The sequence below is a fragment of the Azolla caroliniana genome, unplaced genomic scaffold, assembly GCF_043228905.1.
Source record: "Azolla caroliniana isolate FFs.n. ecotype wild unplaced genomic scaffold, voAzoCaro1.0.p SCAF_12, whole genome shotgun sequence".
Lineage (NCBI taxonomy): Eukaryota > Viridiplantae > Streptophyta > Polypodiopsida > Salviniales > Salviniaceae > Azolla > Azolla caroliniana.
In genome coordinates, this window is record NW_028230447.1 from 5623839 (window position 1) to 5641261 (window position 17423).

General features: G+C 39.2%; 1 protein-coding gene across 4 annotated transcripts; it reads left to right on the plus strand.

The window, feature by feature from the left end:
- The first annotated feature begins 10918 nt into the window (after positions 1 to 10918).
- LOC147856944 (extra-large guanine nucleotide-binding protein 3-like) lies at positions 10919 to 16436 on the plus strand. 4 transcript variants are annotated; one of them, XR_015530584.1, is made up of 8 exons: positions 10919 to 12485; positions 13223 to 13360; positions 13464 to 13568; positions 14150 to 14320; positions 14595 to 14742; positions 14868 to 15106; positions 15423 to 15552; positions 15657 to 15793. XR_015530584.1 is itself a non-coding variant. In XM_087328297.1 (8 exons), exons 1-8 carry the CDS (start codon positions 10941 to 10943, stop codon positions 16246 to 16248), a joined length of 3126 nt encoding a protein of 1041 aa, XP_087184423.1. In that variant the 5' UTR covers positions 10921 to 10940; the 3' UTR covers positions 16249 to 16436. The 4 variants fall into 4 exon arrangements, 3 of the variants coding, with proteins under 3 accessions (XP_087184425.1, XP_087184424.1, XP_087184423.1); XM_087328297.1 differs by having other exon boundaries at positions 10921 to 12485; positions 15365 to 15552; positions 15657 to 16436; XM_087328299.1 differs by lacking the exon at positions 15657 to 15793 and having other exon boundaries at positions 15352 to 15512.
- The last annotated feature ends 987 nt before the right edge of the window (positions 16437 to 17423 follow it).

Here is a 17423-nt window from a genome sequence, read left to right on the forward strand (position 1 = left end):
ATGCACATGTAGTGTGCATGAAAACTAAAGTTAGAAAAAACATGATGTTTGCATGTGATAAACTTAGACTCTTCCATTACTATATAAGGGAGAGAGAAAGATGTATAGAGGTTGTTGATTTTTTTTATAAGGGTTTATTAATACAAAATATTCATGGGATTCACAATTTTGCCATCTAATTCTCTCTTACAATCTAAGTATCAATTAATACACTATACTCGTCGGATTCATGAGTTTTATATCTCCATCTTGCAATCACTTCGTAACAAAACTTATCTCATATTCTTCTTTCTCCTAGTCCAAAACCTCAATGGTTCCCACTCGATTCACACAACGATCTGGTGCCGAAAGGCACGACACAAGTGGTGAAGCCAACGTGAAACCCGGGTGGCAAGGAGATGGAAAATCAACCGGAAACTAACAACATATGGCGATGTTCAGGCGGATGCTACAAGAACAACGCGCAATGTCAGAGATTGCGGCGGCAGTAGAGTGGCCCGTGCAATGGAACGGGCAATTCAACGTGAAGGATGTGTCGTGATATTTGCGGGATTACAAGGCGGAAATGCTACGGTGCGGAATATCGGATCCCTCCCTATCAGTAAGTCGTAAAACACTATACAATGGTGCCATTAGGGTCAAAACAACTTGAAACGAGGACTCAGTAGTAGGATCAAGGATGTAGTTCATTACATTTATTGCATCTGGCTTATTGCAATCTGACCAAGACCTCCACATGTCACTCATCACTGTTTGCTCAAGAGGATGCCAAACTTTGAGCAAATGTTGTATGACAAGGTACATCACACCAAACCCTATCTTGGAAGGTCTCAAGATGGCGAGGTTACTGTGAACATTATTTTTTTTCCTAGCATTCCTCTTCTTGCAAAAAAACATATGATATTATTTGCTTTCATCATAATACTTTTCATCCAAGGCAACTGACCAATGTCCTCCAAAAGCAGATCCAAAAAATGTGTTGCACATGGAGTCCAAACAATATTAGGGAACTCTGATTCTAGCAAAGACCCCATGCGACCACAACTAGATGCATTGTCTAAAATGACTTGGACCACATTTTCCTTACCAACCTTTCTAATTGCCTCTCAAATTCTTTCAGCTAACCAAGAGCCATCAACTATTGGTGTTGTATTAGCATGGATGCAATCACTGGACTTGAGGAACATTGTCCCATAACAAGATGATACAAGGACATTTACAAGTTGCTTATGAGAAACATCAACCCATCCATTTGCTAGTATAGAACAACCATACTTGGGTAATAATCCTCTTACCCTTTCTAACTTTTCTTGCAAGGATATTGTGAAGTTAATTTTTGCTCATAGGAAAAGACCTTGACAAATACATTGGATGCGAAGGTATAGAAGAATAAAGCATAATATGAAAGGTCCAAGAGTTAAAAGATAAATGAAATTGAAGAGAAATAAAGTTAGAGGCGTTTTTCAAAAGTAGAAAAAGCAGAAAAAAAGAAAAAGAAGAAAAACGCAGGAAATTAAGCAGAAAAAGCAAGGTAGAGAAAAAAGCTCATAACTTCTTCATCTCTTATCCAAATTTCAAAAGAAAAGATTCGTAAGAAAGCTAACAAAGAGAGCTTTCTTGTATGAAAATATTGGATGAAAACCCAGAAATAATTATATGAAAAACGCACCACACAAACTCGAGGATATGTAAAAGAAAAGAAAAGAAAAAAGCAAGAATAACGCAACTAAAAACCTATAAATATGCGGTATCCTTAGCAATATGGGGGATGGAGGAAGAATAGAATATCTACAAGGGAGAATAGATTATCTACAAGAAGAAGGGAGAAAGAATAAGAGGGTTATAAGAAGCTTAGTAGAAGAAAGGGTAAAGAAGGAAAAACGTTTTTGTCTAATATTATATTTAAGTAGTTATTTGGTTTTTGTTACTCTTAGAGTATAAGAGTATTGTATTCTTTTCTTATTAGTATATTGAAGCATTCCTTTTTCCTCCTCCTCTCTTCTCTATCATTTTTCTCTATCTCTTCATCATTTTGGAGCTCCAAGGAGGGTCGATCCTTTCCGTATAACGGGAGGAACGGTTGTCCACTCATTGATGGTTGGATCTGACGGGAACTTGTTGTTCCTTATGCGCAAGACTCGGCCACAACCGAGATTCTTTTCATACACAGGAAAAACAAGAAATAGAACACGACACAAAGAGGAGAAATGGTACACAGGAGGTTAACGTGGAAAACCCCCAACTAGGGGAAAAACCACGGCAGCCCACAGGCTGCAAACTGTCACTATGTATGAATGTACAAAACAGTGAGTACACGGAGGCAACAACCTCGGTCTCACGATCTTCACCACAGGCGGCGGTTACAACAAAGGCAACGACCTCTTTCTCTCTCTCACTCCCTCTGTACACTATTACGTGCTCTCACTCTTCTTCTTGCACCAACAAGGAAGAATAAAATCATACTTAAAAGTTTGCCCTAAGTCATATTTATACTAATATGACTTTTCGACTATTTACAAATATAGCCTCGATGGGCTCTCAGAAACATATTTACGAATATGTCTCTTTCTCCGGTTCATATCGGGCCTGCACCATCCGGCTCTCCGTAGCCGGGTACTCCTCATCTGGTTCATACCGGGCCTGCACCATCCGGCTCTCCGTAGCCGGGTACTCCTCATCTGGTTCATACCGGGCCTGCACCATCCGGCTCTCCGTAGCCGGGTACTCCTCATCCGGTTTCGGCCTCGGCCTGTTCGTCGGCACTGTTCTTCTCCCTTCCCATCCGGAGGGACCTGTTTCCCAACAGGATCTACCGATTCATCATCAAACTGATGGCAAGATATGGAGTTCGCGATGCGACAGATCTACAAAGAGAACTTTTCCAATTACATATGGTTTCATCAATGTGCTACGTCGAGTATGAGAAGACGTTTTTGGATATATGGTCCACTTGGATTCGACTTGTTGGAGGTGTTGAAGATGTATACTTCAAGATGCAAAGATTCAAAGTAGGGCTAGATTCATATTTTCAATATGAAGTGTTGTTAAGGAGTAGGTAATTAATTAAGGAATAATTATTACCTAATTATGTGATTAAGTTAAGAGATTACGTAGGGGAAGATTAAGTGATATATGCGTGTATGTGTGCGTGAGAGGAAGAGAGAGAGAAGTACACTTATGAACACAAAAAACAAGATGGGGGATAATAAAGTATATTAAAAGGTAAATATCATCAACTATCATCAAATACAAAAATACCTTCAATGAGGTATATATAGGTTTCATGTGCAAGGGTGCACATGTGCTAGGAGAATATAGGTACAACGTGTAAGTCCTATATTAAATGAGCATGGAGTGGTGGATCTACAATGTATCCCACTCGAGTACAAAATCCTATTTAAGGCTTTATGGTCAACACACTAACTAGATTCTATCTAGGTAACTACTAAGTTACATGTGTTGACTAACTAACTAAACTAAGTTGAGCTTGATCTCTCAACACGCCTCCTCAAGCTCAAGTGTGAGGCGTCCGACATCCGGCGTTGTTTTCGGCGTTGTCCGACTTTCGATGTCGGCTTCTGTGCGGCTTTCGTCCGGCCTTTGGCTTTCTTCGCCGTGGCAATCTCGGTTCCTCCCCCTCAAGCCGGTGACAAAGGCTTGTAGTGTGTGGGCAAAGGTCGATTACTTCCACCCATCGTGTGTTACGAGCTACTTCAATGGAGCTCTTGGGCTCTTGTTCGGCCGCTAACTTCATCTTGAAGGCGTAATGATGGGCCATATACTCGTTGTAGCCGAGCCGAGTGACGGGATTCTTCCTTCTAGAAGAGCGTCGAAGTTTTTCGCTCGCCGATGTGAGCGCCTTCTTTACTCTGGGTGTACGCATGATGGGTACACCAAATTCACTATCTAGTGAGGGAGCCGATCCATCCGAATCATTGTCGTCGGGGTGATCGACTTCGTATTCGAGCATCTTACCTTTGCCTTTGTCCAAGTTCGTACTTGGCCGCGACGTGCTTGGGTCGCGTGGGGGCTCTTGTAGCCCACTAAGCTCGGTCGTAATCGGACTTTCTTCGAACATGTGTTCGAAGCGATCTCCATCTTCTACCTCTTGTTCGGTGGATTCTGGGTCGATCGGAGTCGGAGTCGAAGTTGCCTCTGGTGCGTACCACGATGCGGATTCGTCAAAGACTATGTCTCGACTTACCCAAACCGCTCGGGTAGAAGGGTTGTAACACTTGTACGCCTTCTTCTTGGAGGAGTATCCTATGAGGATACATTCCTCCAACTTCGCGTCGGGCTTCTGTCGTTGTTTGTTTGGGATGCATACATTCGCAATGCTTCTGAACACCTTGAGGTGCGACAAGATCGGCTTCCTTCTGACGAGGAGCTCGTATGGAGTTAGCTCATGGACTCCATTGTTGGTGCACCGGTTCATGAGATAGACGGTCGTGGATGCCGCTTCAGCCCAATAGAAATTCGGCATGTGCTTCTCATGCATCATGGCGCGTGCTACCTCAAGTATTTGCCGATTCTTCCTTTCGGCGACTCCATTTTGTTGGGGTGTGTGTCGGCACGAGAATTCTCTTTGAATGCCTTCACTTTGGAGGTAGGAGGTGAATTCGTCGGAGAAGTACTCCTTTCCTCCATCCGATCGTAGGCATCGAATGTGCCGACCGGTTTCTTTTTCGACTTGCCCCTTGAGCTTTTGGAAATGGGAGAGCACTCCACTTTTCTTCTTCATCGGGTAGATCCACGCATAACGTGAGTGGTCGTCGATGAAGGTTACGTAGTATCAGCATCCGCCGATCGTCGGCGTTTGAGCCATTCCCCATACATCCGAGTGTACGACGTCGAGGAGGCCTTTGCTCACATGGCTCTCCTTCGGGAATGGTAGTCGATGTTGTTTGCCGACTTGACACGCTTCACATACTCGGTCGACTCGTTTCGACTCGAATGTCGGAAGTCTGATGACGACTCCCTTTGTTTGCATAGCTTGAAGCCGTTGGAGGTTGATGTGGCCAATTCTTTTGTGCCACAACTCGATGTTCGTCTTGTTTTTGAGACCTTTAGCGTACATTGCCGATTTCACCTCGTTCGAATCGAGGATGAACATTCGGCCTTCTCTCCGCCCCTTAGCTACGACTCGACCATCTTTCTCGATGAAGTATCCTTCTTTGTTGAAGCGGACTTGCATGCCTTGCTCCACGATTTGGCCGACCGAGACCAAATTCTTTGCTATTGTGGGCACGTACAAGACATTCTTGATGCAAGTTTGCTAGCCTTCTTTCCCAAATGGGACATTGCCGATGTGTTGAATGGGATGCGTGGTGTCGTCTCCCGTCTCTATAAAGTCGGGTCGATCCGGCATTCGTAAATCACGAAACCACTCTTCGTGGGATGTCATGTGATATGAGGTGCTGGAATCTACGAACCACACGTCTTCCGGATTGGAGGTGCTTGCAGAGTTGGAGGCTGTCATAGAGTTCGCTCTATGCCGCATTACAAATAGTCCGCCGTAATCCTCGTATTCGGCGTTGTTGGCGTAGTTTGTGAGTTGTCAGCTTGTAGACGCCAACTCACTTCTTTTCTTCCGACACTCCGCCTCATGGTGGCCGATTTTGCCGAAGCCGCCCAAGCATACTTGAACCATCTCGTCTTCGTCGACATTTATGTTGATGGAGCCAAGAGAGTTGCAAATGCTCTTGATTTTGGCGGTGTAGTCCAACACGGACATGTCTTTTTGCCAAATGTTATTCAACTCTTGCCGGAGTTGAAGTTTGCGGGCGGTCATGTTGGCAGCGAACATTTTTTTTAAGTTCTCCCATGCCTCTATAGGCGTCTTGGCGTCTCGAATGTGGCTAAGCATATGGTCATGGACACATGTTGCCAAGCAATACATTACCCGACCCGCTCCTCGCTCCCACATTGGGTAGTTGGGTCGTTGATGTAGCTCCAATACCCTTGGCCGACGAGGTATTGGGTCATCTTGTACTCCCAAGATGAATAATTGCTCCGGTCTAGTTTTTCACTAGGGAGAGAACTACCCATTTGTGTGTTCATTTTGTTGTTGTGTCTTCCTTTTTGTCTCTTCTTCCTTTTGTCTCGTAGATGTGCTACGTGGCGGCACTACGGTAGCGGATGGCCGGAATTTGTCGTCGGCGTTTCGAACACACAATCACGAAGAGTCGGGTGGGCTTAGTGGATATGCTAAACCACACGCTCTGATACCATGTTAAGTATTAGGTAATTAATTAAGGAATAATTATTACCTAATTATGTGATTAAGTTAAGAGATTATGTAGCGGAAGATTAAGTGATATGTGCGTGTATGTGTGCATGAGAGGAAGAGAGAGAGAAGTACACTTATAAACACAAAAACAAGATGGGGGATGATAAAGTATATTAAAAGGTAAATAACATCAACTATCATCAAATACAAAAATACCTTCAATGAGGTATATATAGGTTTCATGTGCAAGAAGGGTGCACATGTGCTAGGAGAATATAGGTACAACGTGTAAGTCCTATATTAAATGAGCATGGAGTGGTGGATCTACAATGTATCCCACTCGAGTACAAAATCCTATTTAAGGCTTTATGGTCAACACACTAACTAGATTCTATCTAGGTAACTACTAAGTTACATGTGTTGACTAACTAACTAAACTAAGTTGAGCTTGATCTCTCAACAAGTGCACATGAAGTATCCAAGGTCTTATCCAAAGTTATGATCAACAATTGAAGAAGCTGATATTAAGTGAAGCATATGGAGTATCAACGTCATATATTATAAATCCAAGCTATAATAATTGTGGATCAGTCATGAGCCAACAACAAGCATTCTTGTAATGTCCGATTCAACAGGTTCCCTCATATCATTATTCTAATTTTTGGAGTTATGATGATGTCTATGAAGGTGATTCCAAAGACAAAGAAGAAGAGGTGATGAATGTGGAATTCCCCCATCTAGTTCATGAGGACAACCATGATACAAAGAATGATGATGTGAAAGACGAATCTAAGGAGATTGTTATGAGAAGCGATGTTATGGATGGTGATGCCAATGTACATCATGTTGAGGACATTATTGATACAACAAGCGATATGGTGGTTGATGATGAATATGTGCAAGATGAAATGGAAGATATGATAGAAAACGTTGTTGATGGTGAAGTACCCACAACAGAGTTGCAAGATGAAGAAGTGATAGCTGGAGATTGGCTTTTTGAGATCAATGCGTGTAAGGAAGCATTGATAAGTGCCAAGTTGTAGTGTATGAAGGTGTTTGTGCAAGATTTGTGTTTTGGATTTGCATTGAGTAGCAACAAAGTTATGTGGGCATCAACTCTTCAACAACAATTTGATCAAGAGCCAAGAGAATTACTTGTAATGCATGATTGGAGTATCATGAACTTATCATCATCAAAGGATCCACCACAACTAATCAAATGTATAAAGGAGAAGGAATCATCTATCGACAATGGTAAGCAAGAAGAGGAAAGCATAACAATTGATGAATCTTCATGGGATAGGGAAAACAAATCATTCCACATGATGTCGAACGAGGAAGAAGTCATTGAGGAGAAAAGTATTACGACTTTGGGGGGGAAAGAAAAGATGATTTCCAAAAATATTCGAGGAGAGCATCAAAGGTTTATTTCTCTTATTTCTAAGTTTCCAAAGTTATTCATAATTGACTATTCACATATAAGAGGAGAAGACATCAAGCACCACATCAAGTTGGAAGATTTGAAGTTTGTCTCACCTATTGTTGTGGTTCCAAAGAAGAATGACATCAACTTCAAACCCTTGATTGATTCAACCAAACAAGATCAATTTTTGCTTCCTTTTTGAGATGAGATTCTAGATGAAATGGTCATACATACAAAACAAGGTAGTGTGGAGAATTTTGTGTGCCAAGAAGGAATTTATATGGATAAATCAAAGATCGAAGAAATTCAAAAGGTGACAATTCCAACAAGTCTCAAAGCTTTGAAGGTGTTTGTGCAAAAAGTTTGATCGCTTGAAAGATTTATTCATATGTTGACATGTTTACTTCTATCAAGAGTTATGTATCCAATGGTCCACCTAGTATTTGGAGAGTTGAGGAAGATATAATAATTGTTGTAACCTCTTTCTTTGTGTTGACAAGGAGAAAGATGGTGGTGGCTATTGTCAATGTGTGTGTGTGTGTGTGTGTGTGTGTGTGTGTGTGTGTGTGTGTGTGTGTGTGTGTCTAGGAGTGTGAGGTTTTTACTACCAACTAGCGGGGGTTTTACTCACATAATTTGTTTCTTTTTATTTATTCTCTCCTTCTTTGTCTATAGCCATGAATAAGGCGAAGGAGAATTTTTTGGTTTTATTAGTAGCTTAGGGTTCACCATAAATGGTTCACCAAAAAGCAAGGAGGGGGCTAAATGTGAAGTCAATTTTTGCTCATAGGAAAAGACCATGACAAATACATTGGATGCGAAGGTATAGAAGAATAAAGCACAATATGAAAGGTCCCAGAGTTAAAAGATAAATGAAATTGAAGAGAAATAAAGTTAGAGGCGTTTTTCAAAAGTAGAAAAAGCAGAAAAAAAGAAAAAGAAGAAAAACGTAGGAAATTAAGCAGAAAAAGCAAGGTAGAGAAAAAAGCTCATAACTTCTTCATCTCTTATCCAAATTTCAAAAGAAAAGATTCGTAAGAAAGCTAACAAAGAGAGCTTTCTTGTATGAAAATATTGGATGAAAACCCAGAAATAATTATATGAAAAACGCACCACACAAACTCGAGGATATGTAAAAGAAAAGAAAAGAAAAAAGCAAGAATAACGCAACTAAAAAACCTATAAATATGCAGTATCCTTAGCAATATGGGGGATGGAGGAAGAATAGAGTATCTACAAGGGAGGATATATTATCTACAAGAAGAAGGGAGAAAGAATAAGAGGGTTATAAGAAGCTTAGTAGAAGAAAGGGTGAAGAAGGAAAGACTTTTTTGTCTAATATTATATTTAAGTAGTTATTTGGTTTTTGTTACTCTTAGAGTATAAGAGTATTGTATTCTTTTCTTATTAGTATATTGAAGCATTCTTTTTTCCTCCTCCTCTCTTCACTATCATTTTTCTCTATCTCTTCATCAGATATAACCTCATTTTTCAAGCCTTTCGTCCTCATGTAATTATATGTGACTCCACTATGTTTCTCTCCAATTGTAGAGAAAGCTTCTAACATGTTCTGCCAACATGGTGTTTTTGGTAGATTAAACGACAGATTTACTTCAATGATACATCTCACCTCCATAACATTTGCATGTTGTTTCCTTTGCATTTGTAACATATGTGCTTTACGCAATGATTGTTGTTTCTCTATAATTGTTGGTGGATATGGTTTGTGACTACCACCACCCATACATGACATGCTTTGACTTTCACCAACAAAGGTAGATGAGCCTGAGGTAGAAACACCTAAAAGAGAAAAAATGTCAAGATAAAGCATTTACAATTATTTAAACATTAGTAATCAAGAAACCTATTGTAGGCTCTTGTCTATACCTTGTTTAGGCATGTTGAATGAGTTGATCTCTGCTACTATATCTTCTTCTTCGCCAATTGCTCTTGCTCGGCTTCCACAATTACCATACAAAGTTGTAAGGTCAATCAACAATTCCTTGGGGACATTGATACATTTCGTTACTCCATGGCTAGGTTTTCCCATCACAATTTACATGTTCTGTATGTTTAGTGATACACGGAAACAACACATTTAGCTTCGGGCATAGCAACATGTTTCCATAATGTTATGCTCTTGATCTTTAGTAATGGTTTTCTACCATTCCAACCATTACTTCTATATACTTAGTCCACATTCACTTCAATGTGAAATGGGAGATTGGGGGACATGGGTGATGAGACTTGTTGACAATGCACATTTTCCCCTTATAAACAAGTTCGGGAACCGAAAGTATCGCGCGTTCATACAATGCTCTACAAATGATCACATTCGCCTATGCTTCCCACATGTCTTCACCCAAGTCCAAGGCTTGCCCAAAATTTCTCTGAGGGTCATAGTGTGCTCTCTTGATTGTGATATTCATTAGCAAAGTTCTTAAACATCGAGAATCGCTACTTACATTCACATGTGTGACATGGAAACATCATAATTTGACTTCCAAAGACGATAATAAAATCTTTCTATTGGTCGATCTATCTATTGATCTATCTATCTATTGATCGATCTATCTATCTATTGATCTATCTATCTATCTATCTATAGGTCATAATTGGCCTCCGAAGACGATAACAAAATCTATCTATTGATCAATGTATGTATCTACGATCGATCTATATATCTATATATCCATCTATCAATTCTACCTATCTGTCTAATGACTTTCTCTATTTGACGTATCCCAATCTATCTATCTATCTATCTATAGGCTATAATTTGACCTCCCTATAGGCTATAATTTAACCTCCGGATATGATCATAAAATCTATATATTGATCGATCTATCTATCTATGTATCTATATATTGATCTATCAATTCTACCTCTCTCTCTAAGTGACTTTTTCTATTTGACTTAATTCTAAAAGAGCCTTTTTGAAAATTATTTGCTATTTGCTATGTGGGCATATTTGCTAATTATTAAAACATGGAGGATATAGAAGTAGACTTGACATTTTCAAAATCCATCTGCCAAAAGATTTGACGGCTCTGATTCTGTTTCTGTTTCTGCTTCTGCTTCATGACCTTTTCTTCTGTGGATTCTTTTAAAGCTTCTGGGAATTTGCATCACAAAGGTACATATTTCCATATCTTCTCTGATTTATTTTTCCTTCTGTTTTTCCCCCTCTTTCTTTGTAACATTGCCCACCAAAAGGGTGTAATTTTACCTTAAAAGAGTTCTGAAAAGAAGAGATCATCATCCTCATCTGCGTGGGATTTCAGCTCCATGGCTTTCTCTGATCTTATCAGAGGAAAAAAAGAGAAAGAAAAAAAGGGGAAAAAAGAAGGAGAAGAAGAAGACGAGGAGGATCAAAGCAATTACTCTTTTGCAGCGATCTATACTGGCCCTCGACCTTCCTTTGTTCCCAAAGCTCAAACTTTAACTAGTAAGGATGCGATTAGAACAGATAATCCTTCGAATAGAAATATTTCTGACTCTTCGAATGGAGATACCCATATCTCTTTGAGCAGGAAAGGGTCGGTCCCAGACCCCTTGATTGGGATCAAGGCATCCCAATCCATAATTGGCAACCAACCGTATTCTACAGAAGAGAATTATCAGGCTGAATCTGTTAAATCAGAATGTTCATCAGGTAGCTCCAAATTGTGTGACACAGTTCAAGGACAGCACCAAGAATATGAGGTTGAGGAACATGCATCAAAGATGCTAAGCATGAGTCAAAGTATGGGTGAGAATCCCAACTATTCGACCAAAGAGATTCATCCGGTTGGTTTTATAAATTTGAAAGATTCGTTAGGCACTTCATATGGGCCTTCTCTGACATCTAGGTCAATTTCTAAGGAAAAGCCACATTCAGCCAAAGAGCCTCATCAGGTCAATTTTGTAAATTTGGAAACTCTATCTCTTGCTTCATGTGAAACATCTCAATCTGTAGTTGGGAATCAATCAAATGCAGCCAAAGAGATTCGGGATCAGGTCAATTTCGTAAATTCAGTAGGTACTTCATTAGAGCATCCGATGCCCATATCTTGGACATCCATTTCTCATTCATATGGATTCCCTGAACAGACATTTTCCCGCTCATACACAGCCTCTAGTAGCGAAGCATCACAAGTACATGGAGAAGAAGAGGAAGAAAAGAAGGAAGAGTTTCATAGCGGAGAGATGGCATCCTATTTGGCTATGCCAGGTACTGATGCTTTCCCTTACGTCCATACAGAAACAAAAGGAGACAAACCTTCATCTTCTGTACAAGGAGATACAATAAATACCTGGTTGGATACACATCCCAATGGGCAGCCATCCTCCTCCAATCCGGCTATCACAGAAAATGCATCCTCTATGGAACTACAATATCAGCCCATCATAAATCCTAACCAACTCGAGCACCCACGAAGAAAAGGAGAATGCTATGAATGCTTGACAGCAAACTGGATGCAAGAGAAAGAGACATGTTTGGTTTGTGGTGCAAAAATCTGCATCAATTGCCTACTTAAAGTGATGGGCTCAATGCCAGAAGGTAGAAAATGTATTAGATGTGTAGGTCAGCCTATCGACGAATCTAGACGGTCGAAGTTAGGGAAACCATCAAGGCTTCTCGATAGGCTTTTGAGCTCATTGGAAGTTTATCAGATAATGAAATCCGAAAGAGAATGCATAGCCAATCAGATCCGACCGGAACAAATATACGTCAATGGGAAAAAACTCAGTCCCAAAGAGTTTGCTGAACTTCTAGGATGCAAAAATCCTCCATCCAAGTTAAAGCCCGGAAGTTATTGGTATGACAACCAATGTGGATATTGGGGGAAGGTATATGTTCTTTCTTCTTTATTTGGTATTGACTTTTAAAGGGCAATTCTTTACTTTTCACTACTTGCGTTTTGGAAAGTTAAATTTCCTTCGTTAATGTTATAACACCAGTTTTTGTAGGAGCCAATGTTCTTTCTTCTTTATTTGCCATTGACTTTTAAAGGGCAATTCTTTACTTTTCACTACTTGCGTTTTGGAAAATTAATATTTCCTTCGTTAATATTATAACACCAGTTTTTGTAGGAGCCAATGTTCTTTCTTCTTTATTTGCTATTGACTTTTAAAGGGCAATTCTTTACTTTTCACTACTTGCGTTTTGGAAAATTAAATTTCCAATGTTATGTTATAACACCAGTTTTTGTAGGAGCCAACTACTAGTGTGCATGATTTCACACCTATAATGATGATGCGTTCTCATAATGAGCACAAAAGAGCAAACCTATTGCTTGAGACTTGAAAGCCACAACCTTAAAAACAAAATCCAAACCACACCATTGATGTTTATATATTTAAAAACCTTATAAGTTAGTAACATGACCTTGTGAATCATTTTGCTTGGATGTCCAAAGATTTCTCTCTGATATTATGTGAAAATGCAATGCTTTCACATTTTGCTTTAGATCCAAAGTGGAAATTAAGAAACCAGACCACATTATCCAAACATGATGTCTTGTTCTTCCTTCATAAAACCCTACAGTTTTACATCAAATATCTTAGCAATGGCTTCTATTTGGCAGGAAGGTGAGAAACCAGACCACATTATCCAAACTGGACTGAATATCGGTGGTTACCTCAGTGATAAGGCGAGTGCAGGATCCACAAAAGTGTACATAAATGGTAGAGAGATTACCAAAGTAGAGTTAAAATTGCTCAAGGTATTTGTTTGTTGGTTTTGATTTGGTTGGGTTTTGTCTATCATCTCTTTTGTACGAATTGTTTGGGAAACTTGGAAAATATGTGTTTTCTTTGAATATACAGTTTGCAAGAGTACAATGTCCTCCTGGTACACGCCTTTGGGTCGATGCTAATGGTAAATATCAGGAAGAGGGCCAAAACAACAGCCCTGGATACATTTGGGAAAAGGTAAATTACTTTTAGCTTCAACATCTCTAGAAATTTTGTTCTCATATTCTTAAACAAAAAATGGCTTAAGCACTAGATGTATCATATTCTAATATACACTAGATGAACACAAGTTTCTCTGCCTTCTCTATTTCATCATTGATTTTTTCTTCTACTTTTAAGGAATCAATGATGGATTCTGTGATATAAAGGTGATTTCTTTTTGCATGAGATTCAATTGGTGTCTTCCATCCTCTCATCTAGAGAAATAAGTTTTTAGATGTAGTGAGATATATCACATTCTCGCACCATTAAAAGAATTAATAGATTTTTGTAACCTAGCCTACTATTGGGCTCCAATGAGCAGGTATAATATTGATATAACTTCTTTAACTTTGGGATCTTATTTCAAGCTCAAACTGATTCATTGTGTTTATCATACAAGAAACGTGTTTTGGATATATAGATGTTTAATAATCTTATATTTATAGATATATAGTCTTTTATGGACGTTTGATCCGTAGTTCTTGTTTTTCATTTCTTTTGTATTAAGGTTTCTCTCTATCAATTTGTAAGCTCAGTATATGCTTTTGCTTTGGCAGGGCACAATAAGACTTTTGTATCCTTTATTTTCATTGCCAACACCGAATTTGAGCATTTTGGGCTCCGGAAAAGCCAATTTTGATGTACCAATATTTCTGGAGCAAAAGAAAACATACAAAATTCTACTCTTGGGATTCCCTGACTCGGGAACGAGTGCCATCTTTAAGCAGGTAGGGTATTATATGTATTATGGTCGTTTCTCTAGTAGAAATGGTTTACGAATCTAGCACCTTCCTGCATTTTGATCCTCAGGTTTCTCTTGTAGAGATGGTTCCCCAATGTGATACAATCAGTACATTGTATGTTGAGGCTAGCTAGATGTATGCATTGGAATATATATATATATATGTATGTATGTATGTATGTATGTATGTATGTATGTATGTATGTATGTAATATGTTTTATAAAGTTTTATTTTTTACATTTTTTATGGAATGGGTCAGGTGAAGTTCCTCTATGACAATAAATTCACTCCACTGGAATTGCATAACCTGAAATTGGTGATACAAAAGGAAATCTTTAAATACATCACCATACTGTTGGAAGCGCGTGAGCGATTTGAAGATGAAGAAGAGATGAAAGGCGGTGCAGGTGAGGTTTGCATTGTTTGGTTGATCATCATCATTAACTAGAATGTATTAAAACAAATATCGGAGCCTTTTTATTTAAAGGTTGGTATGAAATTAATAGTAGTGCTCTTGTTTTTCTTTATTCAGGTGAGAATGATAAGTCAGACCAGAAGAATGTGTATAGTATTGATGCGAGGTTGAAAACGAAAGCGGATTTCTTCCTGGATATAATGGCCAAGGGAGAATTTGATACATTCTTCCCTGCGGCCACACGCGAGTATGCACCTAGAGTTGAAGAGATATGGAAAGATCCAGCCATTCAAGCAACATATCAAAGATCAGAATCACACATGTTACCCAATGTTGCAAAATATTTTCTCGATAAGGTAATGGTCTGACCTTTTTTACATTTTCACCACTACTTCTAGTCTGTATATTCCCATGCAATATGAATCTATGGTCTTGTTAAGATGCTATTCTAAAGTTCCTTCAATTGATGGAGTTCATGGTTATAAATTTAGCACAAAACATTCAATCTTGGAAATTTGTTCCGCACAAATTTGGAAGGCCTTTTAAGATATTTCTTGGTTTCATGAGTCTTGTCCATGCTGATAATCGAGCCCTGAGACAGGACTTTCCTACAGGTAGTTGAGATCTCATCACATGATTACCAACCTTCTGAGGAAGACATTATCTTTGCAGAAGGAATCAGTGATGGTTTAGGTTTTGTTGAGGCCGAGTTTTCCCTGAATGAAAATGAGAATAGGTCATCGACGTGGTCAATGCCACTACCAACAGAAGACCATGAAGATAAACTCTGTCTAGAAACAAGGTAAAAAAATAGTTCCCATGTTAGGATGGTCGGGATATTTAATCTTGAAAGTGTGAAGGATGTTAACTGATAATCTAAACCATCTTTTATGTCTGATGCACAAGGTATCATCTTATTCGAATCAATGTTAATGGAATGGTCGATGGGTGGTGTAAATGGTTAGACATGTTTGAAGACATACATGCAGTTATATTCTGTGTGGGTTTGGATGCGTATGACCAGATGTCAACCACCAATGAAATGTCGTTGCCTCAGAATAAGATGATGATGATTCGGGAGTTGTTTGAAAACATCCTCAAGTATCCATGTTTCCAAGGGAAACCTACTGTGCTTTTCTTGAACAAGTATGATGTCTTTGAAGACAAAGCTCACAGAATCCCAATCGCGAACTGCGAGTGGTTCTCTGATTTCAACCCAGTGCATTTGTCCAACCGCAACCCGGGACGTATAGCAGAGCAAGCATATCCATACATTGCTCAGAAGTTCAAGAAATTGTTTGGGATGGCTACTGGTCAGAAGCTATTTACTTTTAAAGTGAACGCTCGCGAAAAGTCGACCGTTAACGAAGCCTTTCAGTATGTGAAAGAAGTAATTAATTGGGAAAAGATAAGGAGAGATGGATCATTGAGTATGGTTCAGGATTCAATGTACACTACAGAGTTGAGCTCATACCCTACACCCTTTGATGGGCATTGATTAAAACATTAGATGAATAATCTCAAAGGCAGTCTTGATGCCCTCATTCCTATGACCTTTTCCAACTATTTTTCTTAGGTTATAAAAGTAGGCTGTGCTATATTTGTTGACATATTCTTGTATATTACAGTTGTAACAATAAACATCTCAGAAATATAAGGTGTATCATCCACAAGATTCTGAAGTTACATGTTATGCATGAGCAGAATGGGTAATGTAACTAAATATTGTGGCAAACGTACACTTTGTATAATTTGGTCATTTGATCCAGAGTTGCTTTTGAATACATTAAAATTTATTTGAGGTGCCCACCCAATTCATTCAACCTGTTACCAATCCAAGATGGAACAGTTTTGTTGGAGTTCTATGATGATACTTGAGCCCAATTGAGTAAATAGTGTGGGATAGTCAGAGTTTATAAATACACCCATCAAAGGATTGGAATGGAAAGTTGTATTTTACGTCCCTACATAAGCACTTCAGCTCCACCCACATCTAGCCATCGGAATCATTCCATATGAGATATTTATCAGACCAGTTCCTTGCATCAAACCATATTACCACCATTGAGGTTAGGTATAATCAGTCGATTCACAGTTTGTCTTGGTCTATGTGAACATGATACAATTAACATCCAAAACTAACAGACAATCTAGGGCACATAGCTGAGCCTGCAAAACGTGAAGTAGGCAGAGCAAAAAGTGCAAAAGGTAGCGTGTGAAAGATGATAATGCCTCCAACCTTACGCCAAAAGAGTGGCCAAATAGGAGCCATATATATTAGAATATATCATGCCAACCATTCCATGTCTCAAATGTGCCTAGAAGTATATTGCTAAGGACGTTGGCCATGCATAACCAATAGTAGAATATGCTGTCAATCTAGTCCTTGTGCTATTTGATCCATTTGTTGTCAGGTCATTAGAAATTCCATGATTTCATGGGTTTTTATTCAAGGAACCAGTGCTTTAACCTTCAATCATATGGATGGAGTTTGACCACCCTAGGTACTGGGGACTACAGTATTTTGGAGCATGAGAAAGGGTTCTTCTTTGATGATCTCCATGGAGGTATCACAACAGATCACAGACTGAAAGGAAAATTGACTTCACATTTCTAACCTAAATCTATGGGCTCCAAATCTTCAAAGGTGTGACCCTGCTTTGAACTAGTCTA

Coding starts and splice junctions, on each gene's coding strand:
- LOC147856944 (XM_087328297.1), top strand. CDS start 10,941: ATGGCTTTCTCTGATCTTATCAGAGGAAAAAAAGAGAAAGAAAAAAAG. Junction 12,486..13,222: donor AATGTGGATATTGGGGGAAG/GTATATGTTCTT, acceptor TCTATTTGGCAG/GAAGGTGAGAAACCAGACCA. Junction 14,321..14,594: donor CGAGTGCCATCTTTAAGCAG/GTAGGGTATTAT, acceptor GGAATGGGTCAG/GTGAAGTTCCTCTATGACAA.